This window comes from Biomphalaria glabrata, chromosome 13 (genome assembly GCF_947242115.1).
Source record: "Biomphalaria glabrata chromosome 13, xgBioGlab47.1, whole genome shotgun sequence".
Classification (NCBI taxonomy): domain Eukaryota; kingdom Metazoa; phylum Mollusca; class Gastropoda; family Planorbidae; genus Biomphalaria; species Biomphalaria glabrata.
In genome coordinates, this window is record NC_074723.1 from 2,736,514 (window position 1) to 2,754,483 (window position 17,970).

General features: G+C 38.4%; 1 protein-coding gene across 1 annotated transcript in view; it reads left to right on the plus strand.

The window, feature by feature from the left end:
• The first annotated feature begins 12,624 nt into the window (after nucleotides 1-12,624).
• LOC129922539 (serine-rich adhesin for platelets-like) overlaps nucleotides 12,625-17,970 on the plus strand; it is a 36,806-nt gene continuing 31,460 nt past the window's right edge. Inside the window, exon 1 of the mRNA XM_056009169.1 lies at nucleotides 12,625-13,600. Within this exon, the coding sequence (XP_055865144.1) occupies nucleotides 12,655-13,600 (946 nt within the window). The 5' untranslated portion in view covers nucleotides 12,625-12,654. The remainder of the gene's footprint in view (nucleotides 13,601-17,970) is intronic.

Sequence of the window (17,970 nt, forward strand, 5' to 3'; positions counted from 1 at the left end):
CACTTTCATTTTAATGCTCGGATCGGAAAAATGGAAGTTTTGACGAATTTAGATTGGTGGAGATGTTCGTGCATATAAGAAAAACTAAAAACACACGAAAAGATTTAGGTTCCACATATATACGAGTTAAATAGAAGCATCATAAAAAAGGCAACAATAAATAAATAATAAAAAAAGACCCATAAAAATCAAGGCATCAGAAGCGACGAAGCGCACAAAGGAACCATTTCCTTTGGTCCATTTCCACGCAGTACGCAAAGAGAAAAACTGAATAAGGATCACCCTAACAGTCCGCATGACACAGGTCTTATGTAAGAGGCAAAAGAATTAGAACCTATCCGAACAGTTTTCTATGTACGAGCGTATTTGTCACAAGCTATTAATAACTATCCTATCTACTAGATCTAGATAAAACTTGTGGTAAGATATATTCGCTTTAAAGTTCACACTTGATATTTTTGCAGAGAGGAGGATAATCACTCTGACCTAGAGAGTTATAATTCCAGCTCACCCAGAATAGCTTAATTTAGTGTTTATAAAGTACGATTTGGGCGATGGTGGAAACCTGATGCGCGTGTAAACTAAAAAGATGTTGATTTTTATTTTTAAAAGTTTACCTACCAACAAGATTTTAATCTTAAGATAATCTACTAGACCTATACCTGTCTTAATTTATTTACATTACCTGTATCGCCTGTGACCTCGCCTCTTTTTAATGTATGCTAACACGTAACATTGTTTTGGAGGATAAATCTACGCCCTCTTCCTGACTGTAACCCCCGAAACGCCATTTCGACGAAGTTCTGTACATACTTCCGGGTGTCTCTGTCTCAGTGATCTGATAGTGTTGTCGGCTCCTTGACCCATACCTAATAGAGCTATTTGCATATCTCACTTTTGGTCTTTTTCTGTGACGTCATTTCCGGGTGATAGCACGATGACTTCCCTCCTATTACAAACACGATTCTTTCGTTTTGAGGCACAGAGTTGTTCTAGTGCAGGGGTTCTCAACCTGTGGGTCGCGACCCCTTTGGGGGTCGATTGACGATTTGCCAGGGGTCGCCAAAGACCATCGAAAAAAAAAGAATTGTTATTGTCTATTCTTCTATTGCTGTATGTGTGAGCGGAGGGGGGGGGGGCGCAGAAGAGTGGGGGATTGTAAAAAGGGGTCGCCGGGCATAAAAGGTTGAGAACCGCTGTTCTAGTGTCATTGTTGCAGACGTCAGAGGTTCTCCAACTTTTTTTTTAATCGAGAAGCCACTAGATAGTCAAAGCATACCACGGACCCCTAAGTAAAATAAAAGCTACACAAATAAATATTATATATGTAAAGATGTATTTAAAAAAAACATTTTGTTAAAGTAGTGTTTATTGAGATTATAACTTTTGTTTTAAAAAAATAAAAATAAAAATCTAGAGACTTGGTTGAGGGTGATAAGATTTTATGAGTGTATTTATGCTCGACTCAAAGAACACAAATTTCGAGTTAGTTTCTTTTATTTGTGATGAGGTTAATTACGGTAATGAATCCGCGTTGTACCAAATGAAAAATCAAGAAAATCTCAAATCTTAACAATGATCCATAACGCAGAATAAAATTTTGGAATATATTTTTGTAACCAGAATTTGTGGTCTCCTTGTTTAAACATTGGGATATTTCAAGCTACTCCTGTATTGGTCTAGGTTTGTCTATGATTGGGATTGCGAGTTTGTCCGCGCTTAAAACCTTCAAAACCCAGTCAGAAATTTCCAAGTGAAGAATGTTTTAAAAAACCTCCGGTTTAGGTGGTCACAGAATAATAATAAGGCTTATCTTCGAGTCCGAAGATTAATGAGGAATGCGATATTTCCAGTGGCTACGCAGCCCCATCTATGACCTACATATTTTGCCACATTCAGGGCAAGCGTAGAATAATACGGAATAGACAAACAGTAGTCAGTAGTTCAAAAGTATTCAACTTATTTAGTCGGACAACTGGCTTGGATACGAAGTGATTTTAAATGGTACGCCATTTTCATATTTACCCAAACCTTTTCAGTTGTCTAGCGGAAACTATGGGTCCGCGCGCGGACCACAGTTTGAGAAACACTGCTTTACGTGATTTTTATACGAACCGCTTTTCGCATCATTTAATTTCACCATTCGCAGAGCTTAAAAATTTCATTCACCCCTGGACATTGGGAGGAACCGAGCCGGTCAATCGGTAAAACTTTGGGATTTTTGGCAGAGTGGCAAAAGTCGCTTGGCTACCTATCAAAGGGCAACGGGTTCAAACCCTGACTCGAGCTGAGTTGTGTTTGATGAGAGTATAACAGCAGCACGGAACCCTTCTCCCAGAAAGTCTGCACTCCCAACTGGTTCACAAAGGAGATTGGATCAAAGCGCTCTTAGCATGACGTAAGCATGAAAGACTTTAAAAAAAAGTTCAATCCCTTGAACTAATGACGTAACACCCCAAGTTAACATTCGGCAGGAAACAAGTGAGTTTATCGTCTTCCTGCCAGGAGGCGTTATTACTTGTAAGTTTAATCAATGCTTATTGGGTTTTCAGAACTTGCGATTAATGAAAGCACATAATGAAAAGGTCGTCAATTTCTAACAAGAGTGTCGTGTGGCCAGTACAACGACTATCAGTCTCTTCATAACTTTTTTTTTTGTTTATTTATTGAATGTAATATGTTTGTTATCGTGATAATTTGTAATTACATTAAACAATTAACAACCCAATCAAAACACAGAAACTTTATTATACGTCATGGCACAAATCACACACTGGTCTCTCCTTGTCTGACCACTAACACACTTCCGGTCATTCGCGCATTTTTAAAAATAGATTACAAAAACATGCAGGCATTCATCCGTGACACAATCTAAAGGCCAGATGATGTAAAGGTCATCTGTTTCGGTGGCTCAATGTTAACGAGGGGGGTGGGTCATGCGTCCATACTTTCCCTAAAAAATGTCTGGTAGCCCCCCCCCCCCCCAGAGTTGATTTAGTGGCTCCCTGAAAATCCTGAAATTCAAAATCCCAGTCTTCACCGGGACTCGAACTCGAGCTCTCTTAGTACGGAGACTAAGCGCTCTACCACACTGCCACCACACCCCACATATTATATCTTATATATTACAGACGTTACTTTGAAAAAAGAAGATAAATACATCCTACTATTGTATAGTTGAATATATCATGTAGAGATACTATGGCTGATTAAAGCCACGCAGCCGCCGCTCAAAATACATTTGTGCAAAAAAATCAATACCCAGTAAGACTATAACATCGCTATAACACTTGTCTCTAAAGTTAACATCTAAAAGTAGAAACTAAAGAAGTTAATAGATTGACACTGCTTTCTAGTTCATCCCAAATCTTAAAATGTAGATGTATGTAGACATTGAAGTCACTAGGATATGTCCCAGGGGTATGGGGGGCTCTAGAGGCGCATGTACTCCTTAAAATAGGGCACCTCCCACTCAATCAGTCATCCTGTCCCTCCACCGTGTCTGACTTCGTCATTCAGTTCGATCACGCCATTGATCAATATTGAGTTCAACGGGTATGGCGGTACCTGAATGAACTGTCCTAGCACTGTCCTCAGATGAATTAGCTTAAGGAGTCTCACGTCGTTGTGCTGACTACCCGATAACTTGCTACATCTTATAGAATGGGGAGAGCCACTTGTTTGACACGCTTCAGTTTGTTCCTTCACACTTGAAAACCTGCTTCCTAGTCGAAACTGACTCTAGGACGACGAAGGACGGCAGCGGGCAGGGTTCGAGCCTGGGACCATCGAGACCACATGACAGTCCAGAGCGCAAATCGCTGTACCAGGCATCCATCCCGATTCTGATAAAAATGTTTGCGATCTACTCAGCTAAATTGTGTAGAGACTATGATTGATGAAGATTACTATGGTGCAGCATGGGTGAACAACTGTATTGAATAGAATAATTGACATATAATACACATACTAACAAAAGCTGACGATTATGTATCTATTAAGTCAAGACTCTGGCTGGCAAAAAGAAGGCCCCCCCCTCACCCCACCATTACAGTAAAGAGACGAAAGCTGAGCTGGTTTGGTCCTATTGTAAGACATGACTCACTCTTAAAAGTCATTCTTTAGGGTACAGTGGCGGGAGCACGAAGAAAGGGTCATCCAAAAGAAAAGTTGGCTGGACAACGTAAAGGAATGGACCGGCCACTCTCGTGATGTCCTGCTTAGAACAACCGCTGACCTGGCAAAGTGAAGGGATTTGATTGCGCAAACTGTCACACTACACCTAAGACGAAAGTCAATGGACAGATGATGATGATTATGATGTTGATGATGATGTTGACGATGATGATGATGTTGATGATGATGTTGACGATGATAATGATGATGATGATGATGTTGATGATGATGTGGACGATGATGATGATAATGATGATGATGTTGATGATGTTGATGATGATGTTGACGATGATGATGATGATGATGATGACGACGATGATGATGATGATGATGATGATGTTGATGTTGACGATGATGATGATGATGATGCTGATGATGATGATGATGTTGATGTTGATGTTGACGATGATGATGATGATGATGACGATGATGATGATGATGACGTTGATGATGAAGATGATGTTGATGTTGACGATGATGATAAGGATGGTGATGTTGATGATGTTGACGATGATGATGATAATGATGGTGATATTGATGATGTTGATGATGATAATGATGGTGATATAGATGATGTTGATGATGATGGTAATGATGGTGATGATGATGAAAATGATGATGGTGATGATGGTGGTGGTGTTGATGATGTTGATGATGATGCTGATGATGCACATACACATGAATGCCTCGATAACCACCAACAACAGAAAGATAGGTTATTTAGAACGCACTATTTTCTGTTTATTATCTTTTTCTTTTGTATGTGATGAAGGCCTCGTGACCCTGACGTGTTTTTCTTTGATGAAGAAGGGTTTTCTATGTGCACGTCTGTAACTTAGTACCCCTTACAGACCTTGTCATCTACAGGGCAGTTGATGTCAATGTTATGCTTCTGTGGTCCACGCTTAACGAGGGTAACATGTGGCCAGCACAACGACCAACCGCCTATCCACTAATAATGTCAGGTACTCTTTAGATTTGGGTAGACTCAGAGGCGCCGTAAGGATACCGAAATTAAAAAATCACAGGGATTCGAACCCTCGGTGAAAAAGCCAAGACTTAACTACTGGGTCACCACACACAACATGTGATGTTGAGACTAGGGTCTATTAGGGTGCATTATAGTTTTATTTAATGTTCTAATTGAGGTGAGCGATGTTTAGTATAACCGTAGAAAATAAACAAAAGATGTTATGTTTAATTCGGTTAAAAAACAAATCGATTGAGCACATAGAGATGTCTCTTGGGTCGCTTCATTTGAGAACCGTTGAATTGATGGAAGGTTGGCGTGTCCCGGAACATTTGCTAAATGTAATTGCAAAAAGAAAGTCAAATAGATGGAACAGCGACAACAACTTCATGACCTGCCTTCAGTTAGGACTCGGTCCACAGGGTTTGAGGGGGGGGGGGGAGGCCTACTTATGTCACCGCCTTCGTGTGTTTTTAGTTTCATTGCTTTTTTACATCCTTTCTCTCACTCTCTCTCTCTCTTTCTTTCTATATCTTTCTCTTTCTCTTTCTCTCATTGTCTCTCTTTCTCTCATTGTCTCTATATCTCTCTCTTTCTCTCTCTCTCTCATTCTCTCTATCTCTCGCTCTTTCTCTCTTCCTCTCTTTCTCTCTCTTTCTTTCTTTCTCTCTCTCTCTTTCTCTCTCTTTTTCTCTTTCTCTCTTTCTCTTTTTCTCTCTCTTTCTCTTCCTCTCTTTCTCTTTTTTCTTTTTCTCTTTTTTTTCTCTCTCTCTCTTTAGATATCTCTCTATCTTTCTCTCTTTACCTCTATCTCTCATCTCTTTCTCTCCCCCTCTCTCTCTATTATCATTTTCAGTTATCTTTTTGTTGCTCTTTTCCTTTTCTTTTTTCCTTTCTTCTTCTCAACAGTTCTCTCTATTTCTTTCTTTCTCTGATCCATCTGTCTCTCCCTTTTACCTAATATCTCTCTATCTTTCTCTCTCTCTCTTTCATTTTTCTTGTTTTTGTCTCTCTACATTTCTTTCTTTTTGCCTTTTTCTACCTCTCCATTACTCTCTCTTTCATTCTCTTATCTTAGCTTGCTCTGTTTTTCTCTTATTTCTCTTTCTTGTTTTTCGCCCTCCATTTTTCTTGCTTTTCTCTACATCAATTTCTCTCTCAAGTTCTATATGTTTCTCTTTTTTTTCTCTCTTTCTCTCTCGTGTTCTCAATCTCTTTTATTCTAGCTTATCTTCCCCTATTTAATATTTTCATCTGTCCATTGCTCTCTCTCTCTCTCTCTCTTACTATCACGCTCAGTCATCAAAACAAGCGACTTCACTAATGTCCCGGCGTCACTTCCTGTTGACAAGCTTTCTGATTGGACGCCGGGACTTAGGCCATTCAGTTTGACTCTTTGCTTTACTTCTGCTCGCAGTGTTTGAGAGATCGGCCAGTTTTTTTGTTTTTTTTTTTCTGTGTTCTACACACATTTCACACAACAACTGATGACGTCATAGGGTGTAGTTTATTTTATTTACAGAATGGGCAATAACAAGCTTTCGTTACCTTTTTTTTCACCGGAACACATTTGGCGGGAAAAAACAACAACAACTACGTATTATAGTTTACAGTACTATATCGTCTGTTGAATGTCCATTGATTACTGTCAAATGACAAAAATTAAGGTACAACTATATGACTATATGAAATATTTCTAATTTTTTTTTTGTCTATTTCATTACTTTAACTTTATCGATGACCTATTTAGATATTTTTAAAGACATCGCATCTGGGCTTCGTCTATACCTGATGATAGGTAGTTCTACATAAATGCAGGATTAAATGGAAAGCTTACGCTCAAGAAAGGCAAGAAGATATCTTTAAATGATCCTGGTAGACAGGTAGACAGCAGCGTTGTTTGAGTACTGTGTGGTAAAATATGTAGGTCACCGATGGGTCTTTGTCGTCACTTCATATGCATAATTTAATTTCAGTTCTATGAAATCTACTTCCTGTCGCCTTTCAGTGCACATGTTCCTGTCACCTAGCCCAGGGGTCGGCAACCTTTTGAGTCGGAAGAGCCAAAAATTACAATTTACATTTTTAAGTTTTTAAAGAGCCACAACATTTTTTTTTTCTTGCTAACAATATATAGTACTCAAATAATTAAATTTTCAATGAAAAAAAACAACGAATCTATTTATTTATATATAAGTAATGTTTTTCAAAAAAACAAATTAGATAATTAATTATATTTATATAAATAAGGCATTATTAGATAATTATTGTATATTTCGGTAACAACTAAAGCAGTTAAACATTGACTTACAACACTAACTTGTACGTCAATAACAAACAATTGAGAAAACAAATTCAATGAGAGTGTTGGTTTTTCGTGGGTTTTAGAAAGTTTGGCTACATTTGGCTGATAACTTTGTTTTTAGCTTCAAACACGACTCTACATTTCATTTGTTAGTTGGCGTCTTACTTCACTTTTAATTACATTCATGCAAGAGAACGCTGGCTCGCAGGAATATGTCGATCCAAAGATAGTCAGCACTCCAAAGACAACTTATTCACCTCACTGTAGCAATCTGGAAGATTATTACATGCGCCGAATCATCTCGCGGCATTTCTTTTAAAGCTGTCCACTTTTGTTGCATAACTTACATACATTTCTGGACATCCAACTCTTCCAACTTGATTTTTAACTCTATAAATTTTTCACCCACTAGAACTTTACTTTTTAAATCGATCAATTGTATTTCTAGAGATCCAGTATTAGTTCCAAACGGATCAATGTGGATTTCGTTACTATTTGTGTTGAGAGGATTCACTAGGAATGCTAGAAGGTTTTGTTGGTTTTGAACTGCTCAAATCTGTCAACAAATTCATTTTTTATTTTATTTTTATAACTGTACTGAAGTAACTTACGCTCTGAATTTCTTCTGCAAAGAGAATTAATTTTTCTTCAAAGCAAACAAATTCTTCTACCAAAACATAAGCTGGGCTTTCCAATGCCTTGCAGTTTTAGATTCAGCCCATTAAATTTCATTGTTATATACACCATGAAGTAAAATTTTTGCAACCATTTGCCGTTCTCAAATTCAGGGGGAGTAATGCATTTATCATTTAGGAATTTGTGTATTTCATCCAAGCACAAGGCAAAACGTTTTAACCTTTGGAAAGCCATCACACACATTATTGGAAAGAAAGAGGTAATACTGAGTCTCCATTTCGTTAAGAATCCTTTAAACTGACAATGGTAGAGTGCTTTTGACAAGATGCTGTTACCAATCTTGATTACCAAATTCACTACCTCAGCTATTTCGGCCGGAAATGTTTGGGCACAAGGCTCTTCTTGGTGCATTCTGCAGTGAAACGTAAGAATTTCAAGGTTTATTTAGCAACGAAGAATCGTAGTTAACCTTTTATTGTTTCCTGTCATACTCCTGGCCTCATCAATTGCTATTGAAACGATTTTATTTTAACTCGATCTTACTGTCTTCAAGGTATTTTTGCACGGCGTTCGCTCTATCTTCCCCTATAGATTGTCACGAGAGCGGTCACAATCCTAGTAGTTCTTCTTTTGGACCTTGGGAAGACATATACCTTAAAAATGGACAACTTGTGTCGTGTCTTTATGCTATATTAAGTGATAAGACAAAAAAAATTGAATATCTTCCAACTGGAAATATATTACATTTGAAGACATTTTAGCAAATCTATCTTGTACTGTTTTAGCGGAGAGTGGCGGACTGACAACAGTAGCGACGCGTCTAATGTAGGAGGGGTGTGGTGAAAAGCGAGTACAAGTGTCTGAGAAATAAAATCGGAGTCTAATCCTCGTTAAACTATTCAGAACTATTTTAAAAAATGTTTCGATAAAATAAATAATATTTGCGTATGGAACTAAAGAGCCGCAGTTTCACATCCAAAGAGCCGCATGTGGCTCGCGATCCGCAGGTTGCCGACCCCAGACCTAGCCTTACCTATTCAGTTATTTTCTTTAAAAATCGATTGCATCATCCCAGAAATACAAATATGCATATAATCCATACCAAATTTGTTATCGCAGATTCGGTAAGGCAGGTAACTCAAGGAAATCTGAGTTCACCCCGACACATAATACTACGAAATAAATAGTTTCGTAATGAGGGGATCGGTGAACTAGGGGTGATAAGTGAGGACACAGAGAGAGAGAAAAAGAAAGTTACCTAGACATGAAATGCTGACTCTAGAGCTACTTACATACATTGAGAAATGCTGATCTATTTATTTTTTTTTTTTTTAGTTTTTGATTCATAGTCAGTGTTTTCAAAGTTTTACCAATGACATGTACGCTCCACTCTCCCCCTTCTTTGTTAGCCATCTTGGTGATCTAGTGGAGCGCTGCAATCGGTAGGGCCCTGAGTCCTGAGCCCCAAGCCTTTTCCTGCGTTCTCAGCTTCAGAGATTCATTCTTCTGGCATCATATCTCTTCGCGAAGGTCAAAGAAAGTTTAATTTATTGTTGAGACGCGTGGATACTGAAGAGAGTATAAACGAGACCAATCATTTTTGCCAGCAGCCACCTTAGCAGACGACAGTTTGAGAAAGAGAGGGAGAGAAAGGGAGAAAGAGAGGAGAGAGAAAGAGAGGGAGTGAAAGAAAGAGAGAGACACACACAGAGAGACAGAGAGAGAAAGAGAGGAGAGAGAAAGAGAGGGGAGAGAGAGAGAAAGAGCGAGAGACACAGAGAGAGAGAGACAGAGAGAGAAAGAGAGGGAGAGAAAGAGAGAGAGACATACACACACACACAGAGAGATACACAGAGAGAGAGAGCGAGCATCAAAGGAACAATAAGTTGATCTTACCCAAAAAATTATTTTTTTTTTACACATAACCCAAAAAAATTGTACACTGTTTTTATTTGCTCACCTGCCAATGTCAATCAAGGTTATTAGCCCGGGACGTGCACCAGACGTCACGTGACTCATTAACCTCTGCCTCCAGGTGGTAAGAACGTTACTCTAGCCCCCCTACCCCCATTCCTCCCTCCCCTAAACACGTTGACCCAGACGGAAGAGCTGACTCAATTTTGTTTTGTTTTTATTTTTAACTGATGACTTTTCGTCACTTTGTGTGTCAAGGGAAATAATTCAAACACTCAACAAGCGTTGTGCATTTTCTTAAATATCAGCTAATCCAAGAAACAAAGTCTTCACTAGGTTTCTTTATATCCTAAAATTATACTATCAGCCACCTTTGGAATCGAACTTTAAACTCTTTAGTTCGAATGGGTAGTTTCTTATCAATCGCCTCCTTCCCACACGTACTGCATTGCGTTAAGAATAAGACCACAGTTGTGTAACAATAATTAGTCTCTATAGTCACAATGAAAGGTCTTGTATAAAACACCAATGATACCATGGCAGTACAAAGATTACTTTGTACATCCCTTTTGGAAATGTGGTAACAAGGACCAACACTAACAGTAGCCCACAACAAAAACAGGTAGATCATACAAGTTCTTTGAGTGACTACAGACAGAACATGGAAGTTCCTTGAGTGACTACAGACAGAACATAGAAGTTCTTTGAGTGACTACAGACAGAACATGGAAGTTCCTTGAGTGACTACAGACAGAACATGGAAGTTCCTTGAGTGACTACAGACAGAACATGGAAGTTCCTTGAGTGACTACAGACAGAACATGGAAGTTCCTTGAATGACTACAGACATAACATAGAAGTCCTTCGAGTGACTACAGACAGAACATGGAAGTTCCTTGAGTGACTACAGACAGAACATGGAAGTTCCTTGAGTGACTACAGACAGAACATGGAAGTTCCTTGAGTGACTACAGACATAACATAGAAGTCCTTCGAGTGACTACAGACAGAACATGGAAGTTCCTTGAGTGACTACAGACAGAACATGGAAGTTCCTTGAGTGACTACAGACAGAACATGGAAGTTCCTTGAGTGACTACAGACAGAACATAGAAGTTCTTTGAGTGACTACAGACAGAACATAGACGTTCTTTGAGTGACTACAGACAGAACATAGAAATTCTTTGAGTGACTACAGACATAACATGGAAGTTCTTTGAGTGACTACAGACAGAACATGGAAGTTCTTTGAGTGACTACAGACAGAACATAGAAGTTCTTTGAGTGACTACAGACAGAACATACAAGTTCTTTGAGTGACTACAGACATAACATAGAAATTCTTTGAGTGACTACAGACAGAACATACAAGTTCTTTGAGTGACTAGAGATAGAAATATAAGTTCCTTGAGTGACTACAGACAGAATATAGAATTTCTTGAAGTGACTGCAGACAGAACATAAAAGTTCTTTGAGTGAGAAGATCGTCACTGATTGAAAAATGTGTCTAGGAATCAAACCCAAAACATTCGCGTTGTTATTGAAATACTCTATTGACGTCAACTTCGGTTTCGGGATCTCATCCACCCACCGTTTTCTCACTTTCTCACCCCAATAGCAGAGTGTATATACTAATAATAGGAAATAAGAAAAACACACATTACATCAAAACCATAGACATAAATACATATAGACTGGCCGATTAAAGAGTGTTATGAAACGAAAATTTGTGACTTGCAATTTTGTGTACTTTATTATACAGCATTTATGAGCAGTATAAAAGTTAAGTATTCATATCTATTTCAGCCATAACCTATATAAGTATTACATTATTTTCACTAGTGTTTTTTTTAAATCTCTAAGACTGAAGATCATGCAATTTTTCATAATTCGATAATCCGAATACAATAGATATACATGTTTTCAAGTTACATGAAGTTACTTCCTTCGGCCAGTCTATATTTATTTATGTCTATGGTCAAAAACATAATAAACTGTGTCTTCCTCTATATATTTTCAAAGATTTATTTTGTCCAGCTGTGACCTACATATTGTGTCTCCTTTTCATTTGTATAAGAAACATTAATTTATGAGTAAATTACATTTGGACAGGAAATATTTTTTTAAACATAAATCTGGGACATTCAATCTTTCTCATAGTAGGCCTAGAGCGCAGTAATACGAATGGCTACAATGTCCAAACTGCCCCCGTGACCTACATATTTTGCCGTTTCCAACGCAGACAAAACCTTTACCGCTGGTTGATTGAAGTTCCTTTTTAACCGTCTACTCTACATCTTCTACAGGAACCTTCCTTTTGATTTCAATTGTTTCAATCGGTCTTTATTATCTCTAGATTTCTCGTTTTGCAAGCAACTTTTCGCCAGGTCTGCAGTTCAATGCTAGTTAAGCTGGCCCCTAATTTGGCTCCAGACCTGGTGCCTAATCTGGCTTTTAAACGTTTTTTTTTTTCAAATATGTTTCTCATATATATTTTACATATTACAAAACAAAGCAAAGTCCAACAAAAAAAAAACGTGGTTTTACATTATGATACTAGATCTATAGACCATCGGAATTCTAAACATTTCTTTGTGTTTCTTTTTCTCTTTAGATAAAAAGGACGATGGTACCCATCAAGTAATTGAATAGGATGGTGGAAGAAGAGAAACACTTCAACCCCATCACTCTCGACAGCCACTACCATCATAACCATTTTTACCATTCTCTACAGCACAAGCACAACGATGTCTATCAGCAGCACGAACAGGACCGCAGTATCACAAGTGTCTTCTCTCAAAGTCTCTTCACCGTCTCCCCGAGCGCCTCTCCACGTCAGTCCGTGGTTGCTGCTGAAACCCCCGTTTGGAGATTTTTGCCCAGCCTCTCGAGAAAAACGCTGGCCTTGTTCCTGATATCTATCATCCTGATTTCAACTTGCTGCGACGCTCGATCTGTCTTGGACCACCATGGTCAACACAAAAATAACCGACTTGAAAGGTCACTTCCGTCTAAGACATCTTCGAGCACGACTTCTCATTCCACGAACGTTTCCGACTTCACTTTAGTTAGCTCTTCAGGGAATAGTTCTTCCAACTCAGCTTCCACTTCCAGCAGCGACATTCCCGTTGTTTCACACCCTCCCCCTACAGATTCTTCCGAGAAATCCCAACTCATCTCTAACCTAATCACCACCCTGGAACAGCTGCGCGTGCTGGATGGCTCAAAGCACTCCTGCTATCGCGTTTCCAAAATCGTTCGCAGGAACTCGGAACGCTCGAGCCCGCCATCCGGGAACTTGGTCGGATTTTTCGACGTTGATATCATCATCGAAAAAGTGGCTCTCTCCGAGGGAAACGTCTCCAAAGAAAGTAGTCCGCAGAACAGGAGCGCAAGGACACAATCTGTGTGCTTGATAGACCCTATGATCGAGTTACTCAGCGATACAACGAGGTCAGGCCCTGGTGGAGTTTCTAACAGTGGAGGAGGTAGCAGTGGTATAGGAAGTCTGAATCAGAATGTAGCTGGTGCTACAGGAGACAAGGCTGCCTCCGTAGATCCCAGGAACACGTATAATGACGATGATGACACACGCAACGGTAAGGAACATTGTGTAAATTTTCAAGACTACAATATCTTATGGGTGCCAAAACCACGGCCCGCGGGCAATATCCTGCCATTGAGTCGGTGTTATAATAATAATAATAATAACGAAACTCGACACTGGCTTCGCCAGAGAATGAATACTCGTTCTTTTATAATTATAATAATAATAGTAATAATAATAATATAATATAATAATAATAATATAGCGCTACTTTAATGCTATTGCATGCTCTGAGCGCTATGGTCCATTTGTGGAGTTCTGGGAGAAAGTTTTCCGTGCTGCCATTAGGCGCTCAGTAAACACAACTCTGCTCCAGTCGGGTGTCGTACCTCGAGCCCCCTTCATAGGTAGCGAAGGCAATCCTAGTTAAAGCGTACTTAGCCTCTCGTCCGGCTTCCCCAAACTTCTGATCAGTGTTTATAATTAGACTCCACAATTGTGTTTTCGTAGTTACGCGGCCGTTGACAAATATGACATAAAGGTTCAAGGCCCTAAGGTAGATGTAGGTTGAGACGTCACTGAAGTAACTTATGATAACCGATTTTAAGAAAAAATACAATCTTACAGTGTATTATGTAAGAATGATATCCCTGTAAAGTGAGAAGGTTTAATTCGAGTAAATGTTTTGGTTGGTAAAGACGATTTTGCATATCCAGAAGTTACATCTGATTACCCTATATCGAATTGTATTCCGAAGATGCTAGTACTAGTGAAATAGAATCATTTCATCTTCTAAGTTGAAAGGATAAAACAAGAGAAAGCGCAATACACTTCATGTATTTACACAACATATAACACGAATTCAATAATAAATTCAATAAGAAATGTAACATGGGCGTAACCGGGGGGGGGGTAGGCGTTGATATAGTCTGACCGAGTAAGGTACGAACGAGGTTTTCTACCGCTCTGTTCTTGTCTTGATTGACAGAAGTTGCCCACTTCGCCAAGACTTGACGTAGTTCTGATGGAGCGGGTGGCTGTTGTCTTCCAAGATTTGTCCGATTTTCCTTAGACATTTCTGTTCATGAAGCTCATTCAAATATGGTCATGTTGTGCGTGTGATTTAAGTCTGCTAGATATATACATTCACTTAACCAGGCTTCTTTCTCGGGGGAAAAATGTTGCATTATCATTTTAATCTAATATTGATTAGTAATGGAGAGAACATAATTGCTGTATACGAAGCATAAAGGAGGTATTGTCTTTTTAAAAAAGTATTTTTAATGCTTTTTTTTTTTAATGTTTTTTCTTTAGAAATATGTAAGGAAATACAGATGTGTTTGAACTCTATCATAAACTTTAATATACTTATCTTTATTCCAATCCAACTTTTTAAAGTTTTTTTCAGGGAATCTCAGACAGAAATAGAAGTCTCCTCTGCTTCTAACCAATATACGTACACCCAAACATTCATTCATCGATACTTAAAAGAAAAGCCAAGTTTGATCAATTAGTTGATTTCATTATTATGAAAAATAAATCATATTTCAGATAAGCTTTAAAAAGAACACAAAATTAATATTTACTTAGAGTCGGAAAGATTTTTTTGTAAAGTCCAGCTAAGACTGCTTTATTGATCCTTATGGAAATTTGCTGTGATTACAAGGACTCTTTTCTCATATAAAGACAACACAACAGAAACATACACATAAATAGAACAGACAACATAAAGAGTTCATTCAGCGACTACACACAGGTATCTTGGTCCTTTTGATGTTTTCTGATCAACGAGTGGCGTTGATATAGTTTGACCGAGTGAGGAACGAACGAGTTTTTGTACCGCTCGGTTCTAGTCTTGATTGACAGAAGTCGCCCACTTCGCGACCTTTGACAATACAAAATGATACATAAATATCTATTTTTAAACTGTATTACCGACTCCAAAACAAAGTACACAAATCTAGATCTACTAATGAACTCGTAACTTTTGATGTCATTACAGAATATTGAAATAACATTTTGAAACTAAATGCCAAAGAAAAAAAAAACGATGACACTGAAGTCATAGAAGCACTCTTCAACGTACATACGAGCTGGACCACCCGCAGTAATATTATGAACGGAATTGGATCGGAGGCTAATATAGTAAAGCGTAATCACGGCTGAGACACAGCTGAGACACAGAATGAGACACGGTTGAGACACAGAATAAGACATCGTTGAGACACAGAATAAGACACGGCTGAAACACGGCTGTAACACTGAATGAGACACGGCTGAGCCAAAGTGAGACACAGAATGAGACACTGCTGAGACACAGAATGAGACACTGCTGAGACACAGAATGAGACACGGCTGAGACACAGAATGAGACACAGAATGAGACACTGCTGAAACACAGTATGAGACACGGCTGAGACACAGAATGAGACACTGTTTAGACATAGAATGAGACACGGCTGAGACACATTGAGACACTGCTGACACACAGAATGAGACACTGCTGAGACACAGAATGAGACACGGCTGAGACACAGAATGAGACACTGTTGAGATACAGAATGAGACACGGCTGAGACACAATGAGACACTGCTGAGACACAGATTGAGACATGGTTGAGACAGCTTTTTTTTTGAGTAGCAGGGAAAAAGACCCAGGATTGTCTGTACAGATTTTTGGATATACTTATGTATTACAGATGCTGCTTCAAAAAAGAAGATAATTACGCATTAGTTAACAAGTGAAATCATCCCGTGACAACTGTTAACAAAATCAAATTTGATCTTTAGAGATCACTCACATTTCGTCACCATTTCACATGAGTTTTATTATGAAAATGAGATTTTAATATAAACTCATATTTCTTTGTAAAAACTCTTTGTTTAAAAATATTTACACAAAACATTTCCAGATGTATATGAAAATGTATAAATTCAAAAAGCTTGGATTTAAAAAAAAGTAAAAAAGAATTGCATTTAAATATGTGCAAAGCAACGAATTTATTCTGCAAGAACGATAATATGAACTATAAGTTACAACCGTAGATTCAATAGTGTAGAACATAATGTCCTACATGTGTTCATGTGTCAATCTAGTCATGCATGCTAATCACAAACTCCTCTGTCAGGGTTGTGTTAAGACCTTAGCTCGTTTGCCCGTGCCCCTGACATTCAACCAGGCACCTTCGTGCTTGCAATAAATAAGTGACTCACTGTTGACAATGTAAATGTTTAATGATATAAATTTAAGTTATGATGAACATTCTAATATTGTGGATCTATTAATTAAATAATAATTCTACACCTTGCTGTCCCACAACGTACACATTAATGTTCGAAACCACAACACAACACACTGCTATCTCTAGTCACCAGCGTAGACTTCCAATCCCAAACTAACTCCCTGTAGAAGACATAAATAAAGACAAACTAAAAAGGTCTAGTATACTATGACATCAAAAACAACTGCGAAATGCAGTCATGCCTTAGATACTCAACCTAAACAGGGGAACACAGAAGAATCTCAACAAACGTTACACCAGCGTAACAAAACCACTCCATAAACTTACAAGCAAGGCAACAAAGAAAGTGCGTTCAAAAAATGTGCACTTAATACACATTGGTGCTAATACCATAATCTACGCACCGACATCCTCCAAGTCGTTGGCTTTCCTAGTTTATTCAGACCTATTTAAATTTGTTTATTTTTGTTACAAAGACGCAATTAGGATAACCCAGACAAGATGGAAGAAGACGTTGAGTTCAAACGAATACGAACATTTCCAAGAACATCAATTTGAACTTTAAAAATTTCTTGACAGTTACTGGTAAATTGATGGCCCCATGTCGTCAATGCGCTCAACAGAATCCTAAAGACAAAACTTCTGACTCAACATCATTTCCTGCCTACGCTGCTAGGAGTTCAGGGGTTCCTACTAATGCACAACAAAATTAAGAAGTTAGAATATGATTTGAGAATTTAGTTACATTATTTTGTATCGATTCAGGTTCTGTTAGGTACAATAAATAATTGTGTAGAGTTACAACTTGATCTGAGAGAGGGAAGTGGGAGATATCACGTGTACAAAATAGTTGTACCAGAGTGAGGGAGTTGATATAAGCTTTGTAAAAACAAAAAGATACGTTTACCTATAGCATTTCAACTTATTTAAAATGTTAGCTACGTCGTAAAGTCTACAGAAAGCTTATTCTTTTCAATTCGACCTTCTCAAGCAATTATTCAAAGCCCCTGTCACCACTTTTATATTTGTAACTTAAGGTGTTCTGCATCTTCAGCTGTTTGTTCATCCAATGCAATGCACTCCATATCTCACCAAAAAATGTAGGCGAGAGTAGGGTCTAAGAGGGTTGGAAGAGGCGGTTTCAAGTCTAGACTGGAAAGAGACAAAATAGATCTCTTAA